The sequence below is a fragment of the Bufo gargarizans genome, chromosome 1 (genome assembly GCF_014858855.1).
Source record: "Bufo gargarizans isolate SCDJY-AF-19 chromosome 1, ASM1485885v1, whole genome shotgun sequence".
NCBI classification, from domain to species: domain Eukaryota; kingdom Metazoa; phylum Chordata; class Amphibia; order Anura; family Bufonidae; genus Bufo; species Bufo gargarizans.
Window position 1 is genome coordinate 22,564,292 of NC_058080.1, and position 27,316 is coordinate 22,591,607.

General features: G+C 45.7%; 1 protein-coding gene across 1 annotated transcript in view; it reads left to right on the forward strand.

Annotated features, from left to right (window-relative positions):
• Positions 1-24,428, forward strand: part of LOC122922228 (vomeronasal type-2 receptor 26-like) — a 33,826-nt gene extending 9,398 nt beyond the window's left edge. The window contains exon 2 of the mRNA XM_044272817.1: positions 23,694-24,428. Coding sequence (XP_044128752.1) covers positions 23,694-24,428 — 735 coding nt within the window. The remainder of the gene's footprint in view (positions 1-23,693) is intronic.
• The last annotated feature ends 2,888 nt before the right edge of the window (positions 24,429-27,316 follow it).

Here is a 27,316-nt window from a genome sequence, read left to right on the forward strand (position 1 = left end):
AGGAGGCTATTTATTCCTCCCTCTCCCTATAGCCTTTGCGGGTTATACTTCTTCCTTGTTTGCGTGCTGGAAGTTTTGGTGTATTGTCCGCTCCAACTGATCTAAAGATAAGTCCTTTTCCCTTTTTCCTTCTGTGTCTGTTTTTACTAGGCCCCTAGAGTGATGCTAGCTCCTTCGGTGGTTGAAGGAGCTGGTAGTCTCTTTCCCTTTTCCCTACTGCTGAGGGTTTGGTCCAGTGTGTTGCAGCTTAGGTACGTGGGCATGTGCATATCTACCATCGAGATATGCACATGGGCATAGCAGCGTAGGGAAAGTATTTTAGGGATTGCAAGGAGGTGACCAATTTGTTCCCTAGCTTTTGGGGCCTACTCAGTTGTTTTGTTTGCTTTGCTGTTTCCTGTTTCCTACCCTTATCTTACCTACCGTGACACTACCGTGACATTATAACCCGCCATACCGTCCTTTTTTGCAAAATGGAGACTATTGATGCCTTGGTTGATCGCAAGCAGGGATTGTCTCTTGGAGGTAGCTGACCTCTGCAATTCGGTTGCACAGTGTCAAAGTTCTTAGGCGCCTGGTGCTGCCAGAGGAAACCAGGTCTGCCTGGAACCTAAGGTTGCTCTCCCTCATAGGTTTTCCGAGGGAAGTGATAACTTTGTCCGGTTCAGGGAGTCCTGTCAATTGTATTTTTTTCTGTGTCCAATTTCATCTGGAGACGAAAACCAGAGAGTTGGGATTATTATTTCTCTATTAAAAGGTTACACTCAGTCCTGGGCTTTTTCTCTGCTGACCAGTTCTCAGTCCCTCTGGTCAGTGGATGAATTTTTCAGAGCCCTGGGTCTGATTTATGATGACCCTGACCGGGTCTCCATGGCTGAATCTGCGCAGCTTGTGCCAGGGAGAACTTACTGCTGATTCGTATTCTGCTGAATTTAGAAGATGAGCGACTGACTCGGAGTGGAATGATCCTGCACTCTGTAGTCAGTTCTGTCAGGGGCTATCTGAGAGATTAAAAGATGCCCTTGCATTTCATTAAAAACCTGATTCCTTGGAGGCGTCCATGTCTTTGACCATACGGATTGATGAATTAGGGGCTGGAGAGGAGCCTATGCAATTGGGTTAGGTTACTTCTTGCTCTGGTAATAGGAATTTTAGGAGGCTGAATAGACTATGTTTCTTCTGTGTTAAAGAAGGTCATTTGCTTAATGTGTGCCCTTTTATTAAACCTGGAAGTGGAAATGAAAAGCAAATAGGGGATCCTTCAAAAGAAATAAACAACGAAAAAACGTACTCTTGGTAGTGTGAATGGGGAGTCAGAGCAGGCATATTTGTATCCTACCTGCAGTACCTGATTCCTCCTGCCAGCTATGGTGGCACTAGACTCTGGAATTTTTTAGTTAAAGGTATTTGGTGACAGTGGTGCAGGGGTTAATCTTATTGATTTTCAGTTTGTTCAGAGTCATGGTTTTAAAACTGTAAAAACACAAAATGCAATCGCACACTTCAACCAGCACTCTGCCTTGCCTTTATGCTGGATGTTGAATAAGGCATTGGTGTACATTTTGGCCAAAGCGTAATAAGCCACTCACCGCGTCAAGGTTGCCAGAGTGCTGGTTGCAGTGTGCGATTGCATTTTGTGTTTTTACATTTATATTTCTATTTCGCCATAGCAATCTGCACCTGCTAGGGGTTGTGCGGGCTGAAATTTTCCATATTTTTCTCTTTGTAGTACGCATTGGAGGCGTGGCGATCTCCAAGCAGTCAAGCACACCTGTCCAGAATCTGCCCCCTGGAGGCTGGTTTTAAAGTCAGTATAAAACTGAGTCTGCTTATACAGCACCTACCAGTAACCATTAGGTTCCAGGAGAAGTATAAAGTGGGCTCAGCATGCATGTGAGTACTTGCATCCCTGGATCCGATGAAAGCTGTAATGGCACCGGACGGGGTTAAAAGCAGAGTGTGCTTGGCATGCATGCTGTACCTGCGCTCCCTGGACTTTATGTGGCTGTCATGGCCCATAAAAGGTAGGAACTAGTGTTAGGGACCACTCATGAAGGCAACCTTGACGCGGTGAGTGGCTTATTACGCTTTGGCCAAAATGTACACCAATGCCTTATTCAACATCCAGCATAAAGGCAAGGCAGAGTGCTGGTTGCAGTGTGCGATTGCATTTTGTGTTTTTACATTTATATTTCTATTTCGCCATAGCAATCTGCACCTGCTAGGGGTTGTGCGGGCTGAAATTTTCCATGGTTTTAAAACTACCGCATTAAGCAAAGAGATACCTGTGTTTGCAATAGATTCCGCCCCCTCTCTCAAAGATGTCTAGCTCATATTGTTCAGGATATTCATTTGAGGGCGGGTGATTCTCGTGTTGAGTTCATTTCTTGTTTTGTTCTGAAAGGTTTGCCTGCTCCGATGGTTCTGGGTTTACCATGGTTGATAAAACATAACCCTACCACTGACTGGCAAACAAGACAAATCAGGAATTGGAGTGAATTTTGTATGGACAACTATCTTAGTGCCTCTATTTCGGGGGTGGTCACTAAGGTGTTGCCTCAGTTTCTTCCCGATTTTTCAGACGTATTCTCGGAGGGCGGAGCTCAGGAGTTGGTCCCCTCACCGGGAGTATACAGGTCCTTCTAAAAAAAATTAGCATATTGTGATAAAGTTCATTATTTTCTGTAATGTACTGATAAACATTAGACTTTCATATATTTTAGATTCATTACACACCAACTGAAGTAGTTCAAGCCTTTTATTGTTTTAATATTGATGATTTTGGCATACAGCTCATGAAAACCCAAAATTCCTATCTAAAAAAATTAGCATATTTCATCCGACCAATAAAAGAAAAGTGTTTTTAATACAAAAAAAGTCAACCTTCAAATAATTATGTTCAGTTATGCACTCAATACTTGGTCGGGAATCCTTTTGCAGAAATGACTGCTTCAATGCGGCAGTGGCATGGAGGCAATCAGCCTGTGGCACTGCTGAGGTGTTATGGAGGCCCAGGATGCTTCGATAGCGGCCTTAAGCTCATCCAGAGTGTTGGGTCTTGCGTCTCTCAACTTTCTCTTCCCAATATCCCACAGATTCTCTATGGGGTTCAGGTCAGGAGAGTTGGCAGGCCAATTGAGCACAGTAATACCATGGTCAGTAAACCATTTACCAGTGGTTTTGGCACTGTGAGCAGGTGCCATGTCGTGCTGAAAAATGAAATCTTCATCTCCATAAAGCTTTTCAGCAGATGGAAGCATGAAGGTGCTCCAAAATCTCCTGATAGCTAGCTGCATTGACCCTGCCCTTGATAAAACACAGTGGACCAACACCAGCAGCTGACATGGCACCCCAGACCATCACTGACTGTGGGTACTTGACACTGGACTTCAGGCATTTTGGCATTTCCCTCTCCCCAGTCTTCCTCCAGACTCTGGCACCTTGATTTCCGAATGACATGCAAAATTTGCTATTCATCCGAAAAAAGTACTTTGGACCACTGAGCAACAGTCCAGTGCTGCTTCTCTGTAGCCCAGGTCAGGCGCTTCTGCCGCTGTTTCTGGTTCAAAAGTGGCTTGACCTGGGGAATGCGGCACCTGTAGCCCATTTCCTGCACACGCCTGTACACGGTGGCTCTGGATGTTTCTACTCCAGACTCAGTCCACTGCTTCCGCAGGTCCCCCAAGGTCTGGAATCGGTCCTTCTCCACAATCTTCCTCAGGGTCCGGTCACCTCTTCTCGTTGTGCAGCGTTTTCTGCCACACTTTTTCCTTCCCACAGACTTCCCACTGAGGTGCCTTGATACAGCACTCTGGGAACAGCCTATTCGTTCAGAAATTTCTTTCTGTGTCTTACCCTCTTGCTTGAGGGTGTCAATGATGGCCTTCTGGACAGCAGTCAGGTCGGCAGTCTTACCCATGATTGCGGTTTGGAGTAATGAACCAGGCTGGGAGTTTTTAAAAGCCTCAGGAATCTTTTGCAGGTGTTTAGAGTTAATTAGTTGATTCAGATGATTAGGTTAATAGCTCGTTTAGAGAACCTTTTCATGATATGCTAATTTTTTGAGATAGGAATTTTGGGTTTTCATGAGCTGTATGCCAAAATCATCAATATTAAAACAATAAAAGGCTTGAACTACTTCAGTTGGTGTGTAATGAATCTAAAATATATGAAAGTCTAATGTTTATCAGTACATTACAGAAAATAATGAACTTTATCACAATATGCTAATTTTTTGAGAAGGACCTGTAATTGTCCGGTCAATCTTATCCCCGGAGCTAAATTGACAAAATCTTGGTCATATAATCTTTGTCAACCCGAAAGAGTAGCTATGCGGGAGTACATTGCCGAGAGTTTGGCAAAGAGACATAATAGACCATCTAAGTCTCCTATGGCCGCTGGCTTCTTTTTCATAAAGAAGAAGGACGGATCCCTTAGACCGTGCCTAGATTTCCGGGAACTGAATCTCATTACAGTCTGTGATCCTTATCCCCTTCCCTTGATTCCGGATCTTTTTGATCAGATTGTTGGTGCTAAGGTGTTTTCTAAGTTGGATTTAAGAGGAGCTTATAATCTGATCAGAATCAAGGAAGGAGATGAGTGGAAAATGGCCTTCAATATCCATCAGGGTCAGTTTGAGAACCTAGTCATGCCTGTTATGGAAGCTGGTGTGGACCCACTGTGCCACTTACTGGGTATACTCCGGAGGGGCGTTACTAAGCAGCTACCTGGTATTCACTAGAGCCCCTGATGGTGGGGATAGGCTTGGGCCGTAGGGTAGCTGCCAGGTGCCACTCCAGAGTATTCCCCAAGTCTGTGGCAGCTGACCAGGGGGTCAGAGTACTCGGTCCAAGCACCGAGGGGACGTACGAGGCCTGGAGGTAAGGGTCAGGACAGGCGGCAATCAAGCAAAATCAGCAAACAAGATCAGAGGTCAGGGGCAGGGGGCAAACAGGCAAAGTCCATAAACAAAGTCCAAGGTCAGAGGCAGGTGGCAGAAAGCAAAGTCCAGGAGTATAAAAGCAGCATTCGGTACACAGGAAGGCAGACAAGATAAACACCTTTGCACAGGGACTAGACAGGCTAGACACTAAGGTTGCTCAGACAACTTCCTGTAGTAGGAAGTGCCTTTAAATACATGCTGCAATCCGGCCATTGGCTGCTGAGATGTGTATGTGTTGCCACATAGGAAAGAGAGACACACCCATGCAAGCTTCAGCAGTAGGGATGAGCAAACTCGAACTGTATAGTTCGGGTTCGTACTGAATTTTGGGGTGTCCGTGACACGGACCCGAACCCGGACATTTTCGTAAAAGTCCGGGTTCGGGTTCGGTGTTCGTCGCTTTCTTGGCGCTTTTGTGACGCTTTCTTGGCGCTTTTTGAAAGGCTGCAAAGCAGCCAATCAACAAGCGTCATACTACTTGCCCCAAGAGGCCGTCACAGCCATGCCTACTATTGGCATGGCTGTGATTGGCCAGAGCACCATGTGACCCAGCCTCTATTTAAGCTGGAGTCACATAGCGCCGCCCGTCACTCTGCTCTGATTAGCGTAGGGAGAGGTTGCGGCTGCGACAGTAGGGCGAGATTAGGCAGATTAACTCCTCCAAAGGACTTGATTAATCAATCGATCTGCAGCTGTGGATCATTGAGCTGCTGAAATTCAATTGCTCACTGTTTTTAGGCTGCCCAGACCGTTTGTCAGTCACTTTTTTCTGGGGTGATCGGCGGCCATTTTGTGTCTTGTGGTCCGCCAGCACAAGCTGCGACCAAGTGCATTTAACCCTCAATGGTGTGGTTGTTTTTTGGCTAAAGCCTACATCAGGGTGAAGCTGTCACACCAAGTGCATTTAACCAGCAATAGTCTGTTTATTTTTTGGCCATATACTACATCAGGGGCAAGCTGCGCCCGTCACCAAGTGCATTTAACCCTCAATGGTGTGGTTGTTTTTTGGCTAAAGCCTACATCAGGGTGAAGCTGTCACACCAAGTGCATTTAACCAGCAATAGTCTGTTTATTTTTTGGCCATATACTACATTAGGGGCAAGCTGCGCCTGTCACCAAGTGCATTTAACCCTCAATGGTGTGGTTGTTTTTGGCTAAAGCCTACATCAGGGTGAAGCTGTCACACCAAGTGCATTTAACCAGCAATAGTCTGTTCATTTTTTGGCCATATACTACATCAGGGGCAAGCTGCGCCCGTCACCAAGTGCATTTAACCCTCAGTAGTGTGGTAGGTCAAGCTGTCACACCAAGTGCATTTAACCAGCAATAGTCTGTTCATTTTTTGGCCATATACTACATCAGGGGCAAGCTGCGCCCGTCACCAAGTGCATTTAACCCTCAGTAGTGTGGTTGGTCAAGCTGTCACACCAAGTGCATTTAACCAGCAATAGTCTGTTCATTTTTTAGCCATATACTACATCAGGGGCAAGTTGCGCCTGTCACCAAGTGCATTTAACCCTCAGTAGTGTGGTTGGTCAAGCTGTCACACCAAGTGCATTTAACCAGCAATAGTGTGGTTATTTTTTGGCCATATCCCAGTCTAATTCTGTCAGTAAATCCATACCGGTCACCCAGCGCTTAAATACTAGGCCTCAAATTTATATCCCGCTAAATCTGTCGTTACCGCTGTACTGTTCTGGCTGGGCAAGTTATTTAGTGTCCGTCAAAGCACATTTTTTGTTCTGGGTTGAAATACAATTCCCAATTTAGCAATTTCCTAATTTAGTGGTTTCTGCTGTATCAGAGCTATTTGAAATCTATCCCTAAAAGGGTATATAATATTCAAGGTGCACATAGGGTCATTCAGAATAACTTCACACACACGCTACTGTGCATTTCCAAGTCTAATTCTGTCAGTAAATCTATACCTGTCACCCAGCGCCTAAATACTAGGCCTCAAATTTATATTCAGCTGAATTTGAATACAATACATTGGGCCAAATAATATTTGTGTTGTTGTGGTGAACGATAACAATGAGGAAAACATCTAGTAAGGGACGCGGACGTGGACATGGTCGTGGTGGTGTTAGTGGACCCTCTGGTGCTGGGAGAGGACGTGGCCGTTCTGCCACATCCACACGTCCTAGTGTACCAACTACCTCAGGTCCCAGTAGCCGCCAGAATTTACAGCGATATATGGTGGGGCCCAATGCCGTTCTAAGGATGGTAAGGCCTGAGCAGGTACAGGCATTAGTCAATTGGGTGGCCGACAGTGGATCCAGCACGTTCACATTATCTCCCACCCAGTCTTCTGCAGAAAGCGCACAGATGGCGCCTGAAAACCAACCCCATCAGTCTGTCACATCACCCCCATGCATACCAGGGAAACTGTCTCAGCCTCAAGTTATGCAGCAGTCTCTTATGCTGTTTGAAGACTCTGCTGGCAGGGTTTCCCAAGGGCATCCACCTAGCCCTTCCCCAGCGGTGAAAGACATAGAATGCACTGACGCACAACCACTTATGTTTCCTGATGATAAGGACATGGGAATACCACCTCAGCATGTCTCTGATGATGACGAAACACAGGTGCCAACTGCTGCGTCTTTCTGCAGTGTGCAGACTGAACAGGAGGTCAGGGATCAAGACTGGGTGGAAGACGATGCAGGGGACGATGAGTTTCTAGACCCCACATGGAATGAAGGTCGTGCCACTGACTTTCACAGTTCGGAGGAAGAGGCAGTGGTGAGACCAAGCCAACAGCGTAGCAAAAGAGGGAGCAGTGGGCAAAAGCAGAACACCCGCCGCCAAGAGACTCCGCCTGCTACTGACCGCCGCCATCTGGGACCGAGCACCCCAAAGGCAGCTTCAAGGAGTTCCCTGGCATGGCACTTCTTCAAACAATGTGCTGACGACAAGACCCGAGTGGTTTGCACGCTGTGTCATCAGAACCTGAAGCGAGGCATTAACGTTCTGAACCTGAGCACAACCTGCATGACCAGGCACCTGCATGCAAAGCATGAACTGCAGTGGAGTAAACACCTTAAAACCAAGGAAGTCACTCAGGCTCCCCCTGCTACCTCTTCTGCTGCTGCCGCCTCGGCCTCTTCCTCCGCCTCTGGAGGAATGTTGGCACCTGCCGCCCAGCAAACAGGGGATGTACCACCAACACCACCACCACCTCCGTCACCAAGCATCTCAACCATGTCACACGGCAGCGTTCAGCTCTCCATCTCACAAACATTTGAGAGAAAGCGTAAATTCCCACCAAGCCACCCTCGATCCCTGGCCCTGAATGCCAGCATTTCTAAACTACTGGCCTATGAAATGCTGTCATTTAGGCTGGTGGACACAGACAGCTTCGAACAGCTCATGTCGCTTGCTGTCCCACAGTATGTTGTTCCCAGCCGGCACTACTTCTCCAAGAGAGCCGTACCTTCCCTGCACAACCAAGTATCCGATAAAATCAAGTGTGCACTGCGCAACGCCATCTGTGGCAAGGTCCACCTAACCACAGATACGTGGACCAGTAAGCACGGCCAGGGACGCTATATCTCCCTAACTGCACACTGGGTAAATAAAGTGGCAGCTGGGCCCCAGACGGAGAGCTGTTTGGCGCACGTCCTTCCGCCGCCAAGGATCACAGGGCAACATTCTTTGCCTCATGTTGCCACCTCCTCCTACTCGACTTCCTCCTCCTCTTCTTCCACCTGCTCATCTAGTCAGCCACACACCTTCACCACCAACTTCAGCACAGCCCGGGGTAAACGTCAGCAGGCCATTCTGAAACTCATATGTTTGGGGGACAGGCCCCACACCGCACAGGAGTTGTGGCAGGGTATAGAACAACAGACCGACGAGTGGTTGCTGCCGGTGAGCCTCAAGCCCGGCCTGGTGGTGTGTGATAATGGGCGAAATCTCGTTGCAGCTCTGGGACTAGCCAGTTTGACGCACATCCCTTGCTTGGCGCATGTGCTGAATTTGGTGGTGCAGAAGTTCATTCACAACTACCCCGACATGTCAGAGCTGCTGCATAAAGTGTGGGCCGTCTGTTCGCGCTTCCGGTGTTCACATCCTGCCGCTGCTCGCCTGTCTGCGCTACAGCGTAACTTCGGCCTTCCCGCTCACCGCCTCATATGCGACGTGCCCACCAGGTGGAACTCCACCTTGCACATGCTGGACAGACTGTGCGAGCAGCAGCAGGCCATAGTGGAGTTTCAGCTGCAGCACGCACGGGTCAGTCGCACTACAGAACAGCACCACTTCACCACCAATGACTGGGCCTCCATGCGAGACCTGTGTGCCCTGTTGCGCTGTTTCGAGTACTCCACCAACATGGCCAGTGGCGATGACGCCGTTATCAGCGTTACAATACCACTTCTATGTCTCCTTGAGAAAACACTTAGGGCGATGATGGAAGAGGAGGTGGCCCAGGAGGAGGAGGAGGAAGAGGGGTCATTTTTAGCACTTTCAGGCCAGTCTCTTCGAAGTGACTCAGAGGGAGGTTTTTGGCAACAGCAGAGGCCAGGTACAAATGTGGCCAGCCAGGGCCCACTACTGGAGGACGAGGAGGACGAGGATGAGGAGGAGGTGGAGGAGGATGAGGATGAAGCATGGTCACAGCGGGGTGGCACCCAACGCAGCTCGGGTCCATCACTGGTGCGTGGCTGGGGGGAAAGGCAGGACGATGACGATACGCCTCCCACAGAGGACAGCTTGTCCTTACCCCTGGGCAGCCTGGCACACATGAGCGACTACATGCTGCAGTGCCTGCGCAACGACAGCAGAGTTGCCCACATTTTAACCTGTGCGGACTACTGGGTTGCCACCCTGCTGGATCCACGCTACAAAGACAATGTGCCCACCTTACTTCCTGCACTGGAGCGTGATAGGAAGATGCGCGAGTACAAGCGCACGTTGGTAGACGCGCTACTGAGAGAATTCCCAAATGTCACAGGGGAACAAGTGGAAGCCCAAGGCCAAGGTTTTGTCAACACGCCACAGCTAACTGCACCACCACCTGATACGCAACGTGTTAGCAGGAGGCAACATTTCACTAACATGGTGGAACAGTACGTGTGCACACCCCTCCACGTACTGACTGATGGTTCGGCCCCATTCAACTACTGGGTCTCTAAATTGTCCACGTGGCCAGAGCTAGCCTTTTATGCCTTGGAGGTGCTGGCCTGCCCGGCGGCCAGCGTTTTGTCTGAACGTGTATTCAGCACGGCAGGGGGTGTCATTACAGACAAATGCAGCCGCCTGTCTACAGCCAATGTGGACAAGCTGACGTTCATAAAATGAACCAGGCATGGATCCCACAAGACCTGTCCGTCCCTTGTCCAGATTAGACATTAACTACCTCCCCTTAACCATATATTATTGTACTCCAGGGCACTTCCTCATTCAATCCTATTTTTATTTTCATTTTACCATTATATTGCGAGGCTACCCAAATTTGAATGAACCTCTCCTCTGTCTGGGTGCCGGGGCCTAAATATATGCCAATGGACTGTTCCAATGTTGGGTGACGTGAAGCCTGATTCTCTGCTATGACATGCAGACTAATTCTCTGCTGACATGAAGCCAGATTGTCTGTTACGGGACCTCTCTCCTCTGCCTGGGTGCTGGGCCTAAATATCTGACAATGGACTGTTGCATTGGTGGCTGACGTGAAGCCTGATTCTCTGCTATGATATGAAGACTGATTCTCTGCTGACATGAAGCCAGATTGTCTGTTACGGGACCTCTCTCCTCTGCCTGGGTGCTGGGCCTAAATTTATGAAAATGGACTCTTACAGTGGTGGGTAACGTGAAGCCTGATTCTCTGCTATGACATGCAGACTGATTCTCTGCTGACATGAAGCCAGATTGTCTGTTACGGGACCTCTCTCCTCTGCCTGGGTGCTGGGCCTAAATATATGCCAATGGACTGTTGCACTGGTGGCTGACGTGAAGCCTGATTGTCTGTTACGGGACCTCTCTCCTCTGCCTGGGTGCTTGGCCTAAATTTATGAAAATGGACTCTTACAGTGGTGGGTGACGTGAAGCCTGATTCTCTGCTATGATATGAAGACTGATTCTCTTCTGACATGAAGCCAGATTGTCTGTTACGGGACCTCTCTCCTCTGATTGGGTGCTGGGCCTAAATATCTGACAATCGACTGTTGCAGTGGTGGGTGACGTGAAGCCTGATTCTCTGCTATGATATGAAGACTGATTCTCTGCTGACATGAAGCCTGATTGTCTGTTACGGGACCTCTCTCCTCTGCCTGGGAGCTGGGCCTAAACATCTGACAATGGACTGTTGCATTGGTGGCTGACGTGAAGCCTGATTCTCTGCTATGATATGAAGACTGATTCTCTGCTGACATAAAGCCTGATTGTCTGTTACGGGACCTCTCTCCTCTGCTTGGGTGCTGGGCCTAAATATCTGACAATGGACTGTTGCATTGGTGGCTGACGTGAAGCCTGATTCTCTGCTATGATATGAAGACTGATTCTCTGCTGACATGAAGCCAGATTGTCTGTTACGGGACCTCTCTCCTCTGCCTGGGTGCTGGGCCTAAATTTATGAAAATGGACTCTTACAGTGGTGGGTGACGTGAAGCCTGATTCTCTGCTATGACATGCAGACTGATTCTCTGCTGACATGAAGCCAGATTGTCTGTTACGGGACCTCTCTCCTCTGCCTGGGTGCTGGGCCTAAATATATGCCAATGGACTGTTGCACTGGTGGCTGACGTGAAGCCTGATTGTCTGTTATGGGACCTCTCTCCTCTGCCTGGGTGCTGGGCCTAAATATCTGACAATGGACTGTTGCATTGGTGGCTGACGTGAATCCTGATTCTCTGCTATGATATGAAGACTGATTCTCTGCTGACATGAAGCCAGATTGTCTGTTACGGGACCTCTCTCCTCTGCCTGGGTGCTGGGCCTAAATTTATGAAAATGGACTCTTACAGTGGTGGGTGACGTGAAGCCTGATTCTCTGCTATGATATGAAGACTAATTCTCTGCTGACATGAAGCCAGATTGTCTGTTACGGGACCTCTCTCCTCTGCCTGGGTGCTTGGCCTAAATTTATGAAAATGGACTGTTGCAGTGGTGGCTGACGTGAAGCCTGATTCTCTGCTATGACATGCAGACTGATTCTCTGCTGACATGAAGCCAGATTGTCTGTTACGGGACCTCTCTCCTCTGCCTGGATGCTGGGCCTAAGTATATGCCAATGGACTGTTGCACTGGTGGCTGACGTGAAGCCTGATTGTCTGTTACGAGACCTCTCTCCTCTGCCTGGGTGCTTGGCCTAAATTTATGAAAATGGACTCTTACAGTGGTGGGTGACGTGAAGCCTGATTCTCTGCTATGATATGAAGACTGATTCTCTGCTGACATGAAGCCAGATTGTCTGTTACGGGACCTCTCTCCTCTGCCTGGGTGCTGGGCCTAAATTTATGAAAATGGACTCTTACAGTGGTGGGTAACGTGAAGCCTGATTCTCTGCTATGACATGCAGACTGATTCTCTGCTGACATGAAGCCAGATTGTCTGTTACGGGACCTCTCTCCTCTGCCTGGGTGCTGGGCCTAAATATATGCCAATGGACTGTTGCACTGGTGGCTGACGTGAAGCCTGATTGTCTGTTACGGGACCTCTCTCCTCTGCCTGGGTGCTTGGCCTAAATTTATGAAAATGGACTCTTACAGTGGTGGGTGACGTGAAGCCTGATTCTCTGCTATGATATGAAGACTGATTCTCTTCTGACATGAAGCCAGATTGTCTGTTACGGACCTCTCTCCTCTGCCTGGGTGCTGGGCCTAAATATCTGACAATGGACTGTTGCATTGGTGGCTGACGTGAAGCCTGATTCTCTGCTATGATATGAAGACTGATTCTCTGCTGACATGACTCCAGATTGTCTGTTTCGGGACCTCTCTCCTCTGCCTGGGTGCTGGGCCTAAATTTATGAAAATGGACTCTTACAGTGGTGGGTGACGTGAAGCCTGATTCTCTGCTATGATATGAAGACTGATTCTCTGCTGACATGAAGCCAGATTGTCTGTTACGGGACCTCTCTCCTCTGCCTGGGTGCTGGGCCTAAATGTATGAAAATGGACTCTTACAGTGGTGGGTGACGTGAAGCCTGATTCTCTGCTATGACATGCAGACTGATTCTCTGCTGACATGAAGCCAGATTCTCTGTTACGGGACCTCTCTCCTCTGCCTGGGTGCTGGGCCTAAATATATGCCAATGGACTGTTGCACTGGTAGCTGACGTGAAGCCTGATTGTCTGTTACGGGACCTCTCTCCTCTGCCTGGGTGCTGGGCCTAAATATCTGACAATGGACTGTTGCATTGGTGGCTGACGTGAAGCCTGATTCTCTGCTATGATATGAAGACTGATTCTCTGCTGACATGAAGCCAGATTGTCTGTTACGGGACCTCTCTCCTCTGCCTGGGTGCTGGGCCTAAATTTATGAAAATGGACTCTTACAGTGGTGGGTGACGTGAAGCCTGATTCTCTGCTATGATATGAAGACTGATTCTCTGCTGACATGAAGCCAGATTGTCTGTTACGGGACCTCTCTCCTCTGCCTGGGTGCTTGGCCTAAATTTATGAAAATGGACTGTTGCAGTGGTGGCTGACGTGAAGCCTGATTCTCTGCTATGACATGCAGACTGATTCTCTGCTGACATGAAGCCAGATTGTCTGCTACGGGACCTCTCTCCTCTGCCTGGGTGCTGGGCCTAAATATATGCCAATGGACTGTTGCACTGGTGGCTGACGTGAAGCCTGCTTGTCTGTTACGGGACCTCTCTCCTCTGCCTGGGTGCTGGGCCTAAATTTATGACAATGGACTGTTGCAGTGGTGGCTGACGTGAAGCCTGATTCTCTGCTATGACATGCAGACTGATTCTCTGCTGACATGAAGCCAGATCCTCTGTTACGGGACCTCTCTCCTCTGCCTGGGTGCTGGGCCTAAATATCTGACAATGGACTGTTGCAGTGGTGGCTGACGTGAAGCCTGATTCTCTGCTATGGGACCTCTCTCCAATTGATATTGGATAATTTTTATTTATTTTATTTTAATTTTAATTAATTTCCCTATCCACATTTGTTTGCAGGGGATTTACCTACATGTTGCTGCCTTTTGCAGCCTTCTAGCCCTTTCCTGGGCTGTTTTACAGCCTTTTTAGTGCCGAAAAGTTCGGGTCCCCATCGACTTCAATGGGGTTCGGGTTCGGGACGAAGTTCGGATCGGGTTCGGATCCCGAACCTGAACATTTCCGGGAAGTTCGGCCGAACTTCTCGAACCCGAACATCCAGGTGTCCGCTCAACTCTAGTCCTGATATCTTCGATCTGCTTCAATCTGGTTTGATCTGGCTTAATTTTTTTCTTAGGAGAGAATCGGCCAGTCGTCAGTTTATTCAACGACGTGGAGAGTGTTGCGATGGAGAAAGCATTCCAAAAAAACAATTCCTCCACACCTGGAGCTGAATCCTGTCAAGACTGATGCAAGTGTATTGGCTGCTTATCCAGCAAGATACTTCTAAGGGAACCTGCCTGGCATGCTTAGGCCTCTACTAGCGACAGACAATGAGAAGAAGACAAATCTTGTTACTTTTCTGTACATTGAATTAATAGTTTTTGGGGCCTGCACTCCACTGGCCTGCAGTAAAATTGATATCTAATGACCATCTAATGTACCTCCAGCCACATAATTACTTGATGTTTTCTGTTCGGTGAATGCCTAATGTTTGGGGCCAGTACTCTTTTCTCACAAGCCCGGCAAAGCACAGGTAAGCCCTTATCTGTGCCTGTGCCACGAGCCAGTCTTAAAAAAATGCGGTCAGTGGGAGCAGGCAGTTCCGAGAACAGCCCGATGAAGGCCCCGGCGGCTGTTCTCGGAACTGCCTGCTCCCGGTGACCGCCTTTGATTTCAGACTGGCTCGCGCACAGGTAAGGGCTTACCTGTGCCACCCCGGACTTGTGAGAAAAGATGCCAGCCCGCAAGTGTTCACGGGCGAACAATGCGAACTGGCCATCACTACTCCCGTGGCCTAAAATAAAAAACTTCTAAGCTCCAGCAGGGCAAATTTTTGAGAGTTTAAGTTTAAGATGCATAAAAATGGCCCCTGATTAAAATTCATATTTTTTGTGTGAATTTGTGCCATTGATCCCCCTCTGGTATGTCACTGTCCATGTTGTGGGACGATTTATGCACTTCTTGTAAGTATTTGGTGGCTGCAAATATGAGCTGAAGGTTTTTCCGGTTTGCCTGCTATTAAAGCTAATAGTGCCCGCCATAAACTTGCGGTTCGCGAACATTTGATCGCGTTCACGCTATCTCATTCGCGAACCGTCCCGGCCGATGTTCGTCCATCATTCTCTGTCACTAGGCCACTCTGTGGTTTCCTCATGCTGCTGCCACCTCAGCACTCTGTTACTGGGTCACTTTGCGGTCTCCTCATGCTGCTTTCAACTCAACAAACTGTCACTTGGCCACTCTGTGGTATCCTCAAGCTGCTGCCACCTAACCACTCTGGTCTCCTCATGCTGCTGCCAGCCCACCATTCTGTGGTCTCCTTGTGCTGCCGCCAACACAACACTCTGTCACTAGGCCACTCTTTGGTCTCCTCATGCTGCTGCCACCTTACCAGACTGTGGTCTCCCCACGCTGCTGCCACCTCACCACTATGTCACAGGCCACTCTGTTGTCTCCTCATGCTGCTGACACCTCACCACTATCTCACTGGGCCGCTCTGTTGTCTAATCATGCTGCTGCCACTTCACCACACTGTCACTGGGACACTCTGTGTTCTCCTCATGCTGCTACCAACTCTACACTCTGTCAATGGGCCACAGTGTGGTTTCCTCATGTTGCTGCCACCTCACCACTATGTCACTGGGCCACTTTGTGGTCTTTTCATGCTGCTGCCACCTCATCACTCTGTCAAAGAGGTACTCTGTGATCATGTCATGCTGGTGCCAACTCAACACTCTGTCACTGGGCCACTCTGTGCTCATATTATGCTGCTGCCTACGCAACACTATGTCACTGGGCCACTCGGAGGTCTCCTTATGCTGCTACCACCTCACCAGTATGTCACTGGGCAACTCTGTGGTCTCCTGATGCTGCTGCCACCTCTCTATTCTCTGGTCTCCTCATGCTACTGCCAACTCAACACTTTATGGTCTCCTTATGCTGCTGCAACCTTAACACTCTGTCACTGGGCCACTCTGTGGTATCCTCATGCTGCTGCCACCTAACGACTCTGGTCTCCTCATGCTGCTGTCAGCTCACCTCTCTGTGGTCTCCTCATGCTGCTGCCAGCTCTCCACTCTGTGGTCTCTTTATGCTGCTGCCACCAAAACACTCTGTTACTGGCCCACTCTGCGGTCTTCTCATGCTGCTTTCAACTCAACACTCTGTCATTGGGCCACTCTGTGGTCTCCTCATGCTGCTTCCATCTCACTATTCTGTGGTCTCCTCATGCTGCTGCCAACTCAGCACTTTGTGATCTCCTCATGCTGCTGCCACCTCAACACTCTGTCATTGGGCCACTCTGTGGTCTCCTCATGCTGATGCCATGTCTGTCACAATGCAACTGTTTGGTCTCCTCATGCTGCTGCCAGCTCACCACTCTGTGGTCTCCTGATGCTGCTGCCACCTTACCACTCTGTGGTCTCCTCACGCTGGTGCCACCTCACCACTATGTCACTGGGTCACTCTGTTGACTCTTCATGCTGCTGCCTCCTCACCACTATGTCACTGGGCCAATCTGTAGTCTAATCATGCTGCTTCCACTTCACCACTATGTCACTGGGCCACTCTGTGTTCTCCTCATGCTGCTGCCAACTCAACACTCAGTCACTGGGCCACTCTGTGGTCTCCTCATGTTGCTGCCACCTCACCACTATGTCACTGGGCCACTCTGTGATCTTTTCATGCTGCTGCCACCTTATCAGTCTGTCAAAGGGCCACTCTGTCATGTCATGCTGGTGCCAACTCAACACTCTGTCACTGAACCACTCTGTGGTCTTTTATGCTGCTGCCAACTCAACACCATGTCACTGGGCAACTCAGTGGTCTCCTCATGCTGCTTCCACCTCCCTACTCTATGGTCTCCTTATGCTGCTTCCAACTCAATACTCTGTGGTCTCCTCATGCTACTGCCAACTCAACACTTTGTGGGCTCCTCATGCTGCTGCCACCTCAATACTCTGTCACTGGACCACCCTGTGTTCTTTTCATGCTGCTGCTAACTGAACACTTTATAACTGGGCCACTCTGTGGTCTCTTCATGCTGCTGCCACCTCACCACTCTGTGGTCTCTTCATGCTGCTGCCACCTCACCACTCTGTGCTCTCCTCATGCTGCTGCAACCTTACCACTCTGTGGTCTCCTCATGCTGCTGCCAACTCAACACTCTGTCACTGGGCCACTCTGTGGTCTCCTCATGCTGTTGCCATCTCACCACTCTGTGATCTCCTCATGCTACTGCCAACTCAACACTCTGTCACTGGGCCACTCTGTGGTCTGATCATACTACTGTCACCTCACCACTCTGTGGTCTCATGCTGCTGCCAACTTTCCACTCTTTGGTCTTCTCATGCCGCTGCCAACTCAACACTCTGTCACTTCGCCACTCTGTGGTCCCTATTTTGCAGCTGAGTTGGCTTATAATTTGGTAGCAAAAAGCAGCAGTGGGTACAAAACACACAAGACATGCAAATATTTAATTCACTTATCATCTCTTATCATTTTTTTGGGCCTTAGCAATACTGATGGTCACTGGGCCACTCTGTTCTCTCCTCATGCTGCTGCCACCTCATCACTGTGCCAATCTGTTGTCTAATCATGCTGCTGGCACTTTGCCACTATGTCACTGGGCCACTCTGTTATATTTTCATGCTGCTGCCACCTCAACACTCTGTCACTGGACCACTCTATTGTGTCCTCATGCTGCTAACACAGCACCACTCTTTCATTTGACTACTGTGTGGTCTCCTTATGCTGCTGCCACCTCATCACTCTGTCATTTGACCACTCTGTGGTCTCCTTATGCTGCTGCCAACTCAACACTCTGTCACTGGACCACTCTGTTTTCTCTTCATGCTGCAACCATACCACTCTGTTGTCTCTTCATGCTGCCGCCAACTCAACACTCTGTCATTGGGCCACTCTGTGATCTTCTCATGCTTTTCCCACTCTCCCCAACTTCAAGACTGGCCCACTATGTTGCCTTTTTATCCTGGATGACATCAACATTTATTTGACCCTTCTTCTTATCTGTAAGAAGTAAGGAAGAAAAAATGAGACACACAACAGATAATGTATATGTACCAGCTGTAAGGCCTGTATGACATGGTCCCTATTTTGTAGCTGAGTTGGCTTATAATTTGGTAGCGAAAAGCAGGAGGGGTTAAAAACAGACAAGACATACAAATATGTCATTAACTTATCATCTCTGTTTTGGATCCACTGTTTTGGCCTTAGCAATACTGATGGATTACTTAACATGCGAAGATGGATGGTTTTGTTCTGATGGATCATAGGAAGGGCAAAAAATTCTGTGATGTCAACACAAACTTACTGCTGACACCCACTCTGTCAGGGGGGCTCTACTAATATAAGTGTTTAATAGAACAGGTGTAAAAGGAGTGCGCTCTTTCACTTTACAGTAGAATCTTGGGCCACTGCAGGGTTCTTTATACCTGGCACTAACATTGACCTGTAAAGCTTAGTTCTCACTTGAGTTATTTGGCCCCATAAGTGCCCAAATAAGTGACGTATGAAGTGATTCTAAGAGCAATGCCTGTGATCTGCTTGTCATACTAACTCACAGTACTGTTTCACTACCAAAGCAGACTCCCTATGCATGTTTCTGCAAGGAACTGTGTTCTACACCACTATACAGGCTCTCTGCAGCCAGGAAATAGCGGTTTTTTTTTACGCCATTTGTCACAAATAAATTTGGTTCAAATCTTTTTGGCAAATTCGGCGAAGCGATCAAATAAATTTTTGAGAAATTCACTCATATGTAATCATCACCTTCGTCCTTTTCCAGTGCTGAATCCTTATCCTCTTCCATCATTTTCTCGTCCAAGGGGCTTTGTCCGTATTGGTCCCAACAGTTATAGGGTAGACAACAAAATTTGTCAGCTGCTCTTCTTCTGCCTTCCCTTGTTGCAGTAGTATGAGAATTTGCTATAATATAAATATTTGTAGGATTACAACATTGATGCCACAGTTTTCCCTATTTATAAATCTGGTGGCCTTTTTAAACTGCCTGAGTATGTGACACATACTTCTGTCACATACTGATGATCTGCCACCGCCTGAGCTGAAAGCAACACATGCCCCCTGCTGTGGCGATGCTCTTTACGCTGCTCATGCAGATGCTCTAGCGAGTTGGAACTTGGTTCAATGGCAGACAATTCTGTTACTGGAGGGAGAGAGAGAGTTCCTTGCCACATAAGATTGTCTGAAATTCTAGGCCGGTCTCCTCAACATGGCCAGCCCCTTTCACAGTCCATACTTTTTCCCTAAAATGGATTGTACCACTAAATTGATCATGTGTGACATGCAAGTGAGCCATGTGACTTCTCCTGCCCAGGACCATACATTTTCACACAACATGGCAATGCTTCACTTTACACATATTCTAGGATTGAGGGGGAGTGGAGTCAACACTCTGCCCTGTTTCTGTTTGGGACAGGAGGATTTCCATCGTGAATGATGTGGAGAAAGCATGTAAGAGCCTCGTGTGAGAACCAGACTAACACAAAGGTGGAATTGTTACTAGGACCTGGCCTCATTGCGTCATATTATTAATGTATATATTTACCAGGTTTTGTAATTTATTTAAGAAATAAAGGGAGCCATGATTAGATATGATGGCATTGTACCTTTCTTTTGATGTATGTTTTGTGCTCTCCAATAATAATCAAGGGGGGTTCATTTGAATTAGTTATGTTTGTTGAGCAATCCTTTCAATAAAAATGACATAAACCCTGATCAAACCCAGGGTTGACATTTCAACACAAATATAAGCAGAACCTCAAGATTTTAATACTGTGAATTTTGGATTCTTTGATGAATGCAGATGATAAGCAAAACATGCATATGTGATTCTTAGTAGTTATAGATTGATTTAAAAAAAAAATATTTATTGCATAACAAAAAATTTTGTAGTATAAATTATTCACAATAATAGATCCCAAAAGGTCGATGTAGTGAACTATGTCCTCCAGGAACCAGAAAGATTCTCAAGGAAGGATATCATATGTGCTGTTATGACTGCGTCCCATGCTCAGAAGGAGAGTTTACAAATTTTACAGGTAACATTTTAGAATTATAAAATACTAAAAAGTTTTTTGTTTTTTTTAACATAATAGTCACCTCATTTACCCCCACTATTCTAGTTCTGATGGTTCCTGAGTCCTCTATTGGTGTCTACTTCCTGGTTCCTCTGGGCACAGAAAATATGGACACTTACACTGACCTCATTGGTGAATAACCTTAATGACTGATTGGCAAAGTGTTAATATTTTTGTGTTGAGAGGGACCGGGTTATATAGACCTACGGAGGATCAAAAAGCATCGTCAACCATTTTATTTTGTCCTGATAGCTAATGGGGGAGATTTATAAAGACTGGCATTTTTAGCTTCTTGATCTTCAGTGCAGTGGTGCAAGATGTGCTAAAATTATTAAAAAGTCCACACCACTTAATAATTCTGATGCATCTCGGCTGGTCATTGCAGAACCTGAAAGATATGCCAACTAGGAACTAGCATATGATTCAGGCATTACTTGGGCCAGCTCTACATAACCACTTAAGCCCTCCCTTTCCTACCCATGCAATACCCACTTTCAGCAAAACCTAAGAGAAGGGACAAAAAAATGTTTTGCCCAATAATTCTGGCATATGTGCATGTTAATTGTCTCACATGTTTTACTATGTTCATGAGAAAATTATTTAAGATATTGTTCTGCTTCACGTTATTGAACTGTTGTATAAAAGTAGTCAGACAGTCTAACAATAATGCAGAAGTCAAGAAACGTGAGACATCAGATCTGTCTGTATTCTTTGTTCTGAATAACTTTGTAAAACTACAACATAAGCACAAACAAAACATATGTGTCAGCACATAAACCATAATACAGCAGCTTCACTCCATCAGTGAGAGTACTCATGGACAATTCCATCATAAGTCCAGGAATACCTCTGAGGTCCACTGTATGCTGCTTGCTAGATCCAGAAGCAATCCCGAAATAGGTTAAAGGTTACTGTCTATGTGAAAATTACCACTTCCTGTTAAGTCCTTATTTAACTAGGCAAATTAATAACTAACTCTGACCACTAGATGGCAGCAACATCAAAATAACATTGCAGTATAATCCATTACAGTACATTGCATACATTTACTTTTAACAATATGGGCAGAACAGGTATGCTGCACTTTTTTATCAAATTATCTGTATGTAACAGTTTTTCTTTCTGACCTGACTAGAGATGAGTTAATTGAAGCGTAGAACTCAAACACGGGGCCACCTCTCAAGAGGCTTCTCCCTCCCACTCGATTGACAGTGCTGGACATCTAATCTGGCTCTTTCAATCTTGTGTCTGTATCGCTGCTTCAGGTAGCAGGGTAAGCACACAGGCCCCGCTGTTGCTACTGGAGCAGTGACTGTGCATGCGCTGCTACACTTTTGAACCCATCATCAGGTGTCTGCTTTATTATACAGGTGGGACAAGCTCATCATATAAGCATGCTCCATACATCCTCTGAACACTATTGCCATACATATACTGCATGATGGCTATTAATCCAATCCCCAAGCCAGACCCCTAAATTACTGTAAATCAACCCTTTAATCCAGTCTTAAGACTAGACTTCCAAATTAATGAAGCTTTTCTAGTTTGTTTCGAATGAATCACATAAAATGGCTTAAAGCACCATTTTACTGTGCATGTTGGTGATCAAAACCACAATGGAGGAAGAAGGATGGTCACATGACACTCGGAGGAAGTGGAGACAAGTCCTCACCCTGATTGGATTAGCGGCTGACAGTCAAATCTGAAAGGGGAGGGGGGGGCAGCAGACAGGGAGTTAACAGGGAGTTGACTGTGTAGAATGAATAGAACGTAATTTGCATTTTACTTGCGACTAGAGATGAGCGAACTATTGAAAAATTTGATTCGGCTGCTTCTTGAATTTTACAAAAATTTTGCTTTGTGACAAATTACTTTTTCACAAAGTGTATTTCTTTGTAAGTAGTGGGTGCCACTTTATACTGTATTATTGCTGTCAGATTCCGCAATCAGCTATGAACACGGCATCTGAGCGGTACAATGACAGGGAGCGGCGATTACACATCTCCCCTGATTGTGGCATCTGACAGCAATAATACAGTGATGACGTAATCAAGATGCCAACGGCCGGCTTTTCATGATCAAATGGAGGAGGTTAGTATGATTATTTCAAATTTTTACCACCATTCAGGGAAAATAGATTCGCTACCACAAAGCACAAGGAAATTTGGCTTCACAGTCAATCAAATTTTCATTAAAATTCAGATCACTTTGTTTCACTCAACACTATTGTAATGGATCTACTGGCACCCCGACTGGGTACCTCCGTTGATGGATGCTCTTAGTGCTTCCCGAGGGCTCCAAGCACTCCACTTGACACTGTAAGCACTACCGACCCCACAAACTGCTGCAGCTTGGTTGGGGTCTCGCCGTCTTCTACCCACCCTGGACCTACGAAAAGGCTCCCAGGTTCCAGCGGGTGAACCTCTCTTCCTTCAGAGAGCGATACAGGAACAAAAGAGTTCAGTGATTATATCTAGGGGAGCATATAGCGTATAGCATTCCCCAGTGTAGATACAGCCTTTTCCCCCACACATATGAGACAAGGCTCTATGTTGAGGGTATGTAGCCCCTGTTTAATGGGGCTACATGTCAGCCTTTTATGCAGGTCTTACAGCAAGAGACACTCCCCTGGAGACCTTATGGAAGACTGAGACAGTTTATACATTAGCCAATCACATGCATTTTCAGAATAGAAACACTCCTAGCAAATGCACATAACCCCCCCCCCCCCACCCCACTCTGCCTGTGATGCAATTAATAAACATAATGGTCTCTGCCTGTGATACAATTAACAAACACAATTGGCTCTGTCTATGATACAATTAACAAACACAATGGCCTCTGCCTGTGATACAATTAACATATGTGGCAAAAATAACCTCGCCACTGGGTTTTGGAGGGGCATGGTTGCCAGCCTTTTGCCTCAGGATTATGGCCCATAAATTAAAACTTTGTTTTCGCTCAGTAAAAAGGCTTGTTTGTATCTTTTTACTATGTGGTTGTTAATTGTATCACAGGCAGAGCCCATTGTGTTTGTTAATTGTATCACAACTATATATAATGAGGGAAAGAATACATATATGATTTGCAGTAAAACAAATTGATAACAAACTATGGATTAAAATCTCCAACCATGGATGAATGAAGAGCTGTTTAATTTGTGTTTAACTTTTCCACAGACAATGGAAATTGCCAGAGATGTCCTGATCATGAATGGCCCATCGAGTCTAAAAACAAATGTGTCGTCAGAGATGATGAGTTTTTCTCCTATGAGACTGATGCTCTTGCTTTAGTCTTTTCCATTATCTCCATATTACTTGCTCTTATAACTTTATTTATAATTGGAATATTCACTTTATTCCAGAACTCTCCTATTGTTAGAGCCAATAACCAGAACCTAAGCTTCATTCTACTGACCTCTCTCATGTTCAGCTTACTCTGTGTGTTTCTATTCATCGGTCGTCCAGTGGATATAACCTGCATGATACGACAAATCTGCTTTGGGATCTTCTTCACAGTAGCTGTGTCTTCTGTCCTGGCCAAGACCGTCATAGTCTGCATAGCATTCAAGGCCACCAGACCTGACAGCTCCTGGAGAAAGTGTATGGGAGTTAAGCTTCCTTATTCTGTAGTGTTGATCTGTTCATCTATTCAGGTTCTGAATGCAGTTATCTGGTTGTCAGTTTCTCCTCCATATCAAGAACTTAAGTTGAATTATCCTGGGAAGATCATCCTCCAGTGTAATGAAGGCTCTGTCTTGGCTTTTTACCTCATGTTGGGTTATATGGGGTTTCTGGCGGCTTTGAGTTTTGTTCTGGCTTTTATGGTGAGGACTTTACCTGACATCTATAATGAAGCCAAGTACATCACCTTCAGCATGCTGATGTTCTGCAGTGTCTGGATCTGTGCCATCCCAGCCTATCTGAGCAGTACAGGGAAGCACATGGTCATCGTAGAGATCTTTGCCATATTGTCCTCAGGAGGTGGAATATTGAGCTGCATGTTTTTACCTAAATGTTATAATATCCTGATACAACCTGAACTGAGCAGTAAAGGGAATTCTTTACAGAAAATTGTTAGAAAAAAACTAAATCAGTAATGGTCTACATTCAATAAATGGTTAATTAAAATGCAGTAATTTTTTTAATTTTATGACTATTAAAAACAGAATGCCTTGTATCTTATTTATTCAGAATTTCAAATAAAGAATAAATTAATTCTATGTATAAGTACTGTATTTTTCAGACTATAAGACACCTCTGGTTCGGACAAACTTAGAAATTAAATATTTTCTACTTACTGTACGACAAATTTCCCTTGATAGTTTAATGAAGCAGAGGTTCGATAACATATAAGTTTGCAATTTTGCAGTTTTACAGTAGAAAAAGGATTATTATTTTTTTCATGCTTTTTTAAAAGCAAATAACATAGTAGTAAAATCTCACACCAATAAAGTGCATTACTGGATCCGTGCCACAGAAACCGTCTAAGAGAAAAAGATAGGAGAACATTTCTTATCACCAGCTTTGCCATCTTGCGACCCCCATATTCATCTGTGGTCTCCACCTGCCGGCTATTTCTTTTTCTCTTAACATGCACCAATCATCCGTGGGTGTGGGCTCTTTCCTTGATAATAGTCCTTTCCTGGTTAGTCTCGGACAAAAGAGTATAAAAGAGTGACGTACTGCCTACACAGTTACCTACCTAGATTTTTTATTTACTCACAAGATTCCAAATTGCTGCTTGTACATATAAATATAAAATCTCTTGTCCACAATCACTCAACTGGGTTTCGCTCAATTTGATTAATCAGGAGTGGAAACATACTCCATGAGACAGAGGAGGGCACTATTTATCCCTCTCCACCCCTTTTATATAAAAAAACATTCACTATAAAGGACAGACATTAATACCACAACATTATTATGTTAATTCTAAATCAGGTTTCCAATGAAACCATTTAATTTCTTTTTAAAAACACGATATAGCCACCCTAACCTGTTTTCATTCATAAAACTCGGTCATTGGAGTCTTCTGATGTGCGCACATAGGAAACATCATCGACCCATTTTTCATTCATAAAGAGATCACATGATTGCCGTAGCATATAGACAATCAGGACGCTAATGACGTTTCCCTCCTGCCTCCCTATCTGGCCAATCAAATTTTAATATTTACTTCATTCATTATGATCTAATGATTTTTGTATCCAATCAGCTTCTGCGCTGAAATTTCCAACTGGTTAGAGCACTTACTACATGACTCTGCTGACCAGTTCGTCCTAAGAAAGTATAAAGTGAGATGTATCTTGTGTACAGTAACAAACTACCCTACATCAAGTCCATCTTTGAGATATGGATATAGTAAACACTCACTTGATTACCCTCGATCTGTCAGCTTTGTTATGACTTAGCTATGCCGATGTTCATTTTCCCTTTTGCTTTCTGCCAGTTTATTCCCAATCTTAAATTATTTAATTCTGATCATTTGTCGTAACATTGGTGTCCACATCTATGTTGAGGTCTTTCGGTTGAAGTGTGTTTAGGTTGTAAATCAATTCTACTTTCATGGTGATGTTTCGAATGGGATTCATCACCACACCCCTTGTTTTCAACCAATTCAATTGCTGCAAAAATGAGGACCTTTAGGGTTTTTGCCATGATGTGGATTGGTATACTATGTATTTCAAGACCCTTTTTTATGTTTCTTATATGTTCCTGGATCCTTGTTTTTGGTTTCCTCATTGTCCTGCCTACGTACTCCAGTATGTAAGTTACTCCCATATGTTCACAGGGTAATGTTTCCCCGGATCTGAAAATCCTGTTTCCTTTGCTAGGTGTGAAAGGTTATCAAGAAGAGGACCTAACAAAATGGATGGAGGAAGTAGGAAATTTAAAATAAGGTAAAAAAGATCCTTAAGAAGAACTGGAAACTTATAAAGAATGATCCTACATTAGGACCAATGCTACGCTCATCTTTAAGATGGCTCTAACATATAGGAATAAACTGGTACATAGTAGTGTGAGGTATGAGTAAATTGACAAAAAGGTTAATTTGCGTGGTGCAGTTTTTGCGTAGCCTGCAGGACAACAATTAGAAATATCCTTGTCTCAAAGATGGACTTGAAATATGGTAGTTCATTACTGAATGCAAGATGCTTTCACTTAATACTTTCTTAGGACGGACTGGTCAGAAGAGTCATGCAGTAAATGTATGAATGAGAGAAGTGCTCTAACCAGTCGGAAATTTCAGCGCAGAAGCTGATTGGGTACAAAAATCTTGGGGTCATAATGAATGAAGGGACAGCACTGATGGCTCAGTGGTTAGCTCTGTGGTCTTGCAGCACTGAGGTCCTAGGTTCAAATCTGACCAAGGACATCTGCATGATGTTTGTATGTTCTCTCCATGTTTGCTTGGGTTTCGTCTGGGTACTCCGGTTTCCTCCCACACTCCAAAGACAAACTGATAGGGACCTTAGATTGTGAGCCCCATTGGGGACAGTTCGATGCTAATGTCTGTAAAGCGCTGCAGAATATAGTAGTGCTATATAATATAAAATAATAAAGGAAGTAGTCAAATTTGATTGGCCAGATAGGCAGGAGGAAAACTTCATTAGGGTCCTGATTCTCTATTGGCTACAGTGATCTCTTTATGAATGAAAAATGGGTCAATGATGTTTCCCATGTGGAATACAATGAGGATACGTCAGAGGACCCATGTTGTCTTATTGGCTGTACTAGTCAAATGACTGGTTTTATGAATGAAAACTGGTTAGTGTGGTTTCATCATGTTTTCAAGAACAAGTTAAAGGCTTTTATTGGAAACGTAATTTAGAATTAACCTAATAATGCAGGGGTATTAATGTCATTTTATAGTGAATGACTTTTTATATAAAAAATATCTGGACTTTTTTTATTTATACCTGTAAGTGATAGAGAGGGAGAAATAGCACCCTCCCCATTTCATGGAGTATGTTTTTGCCCCTGG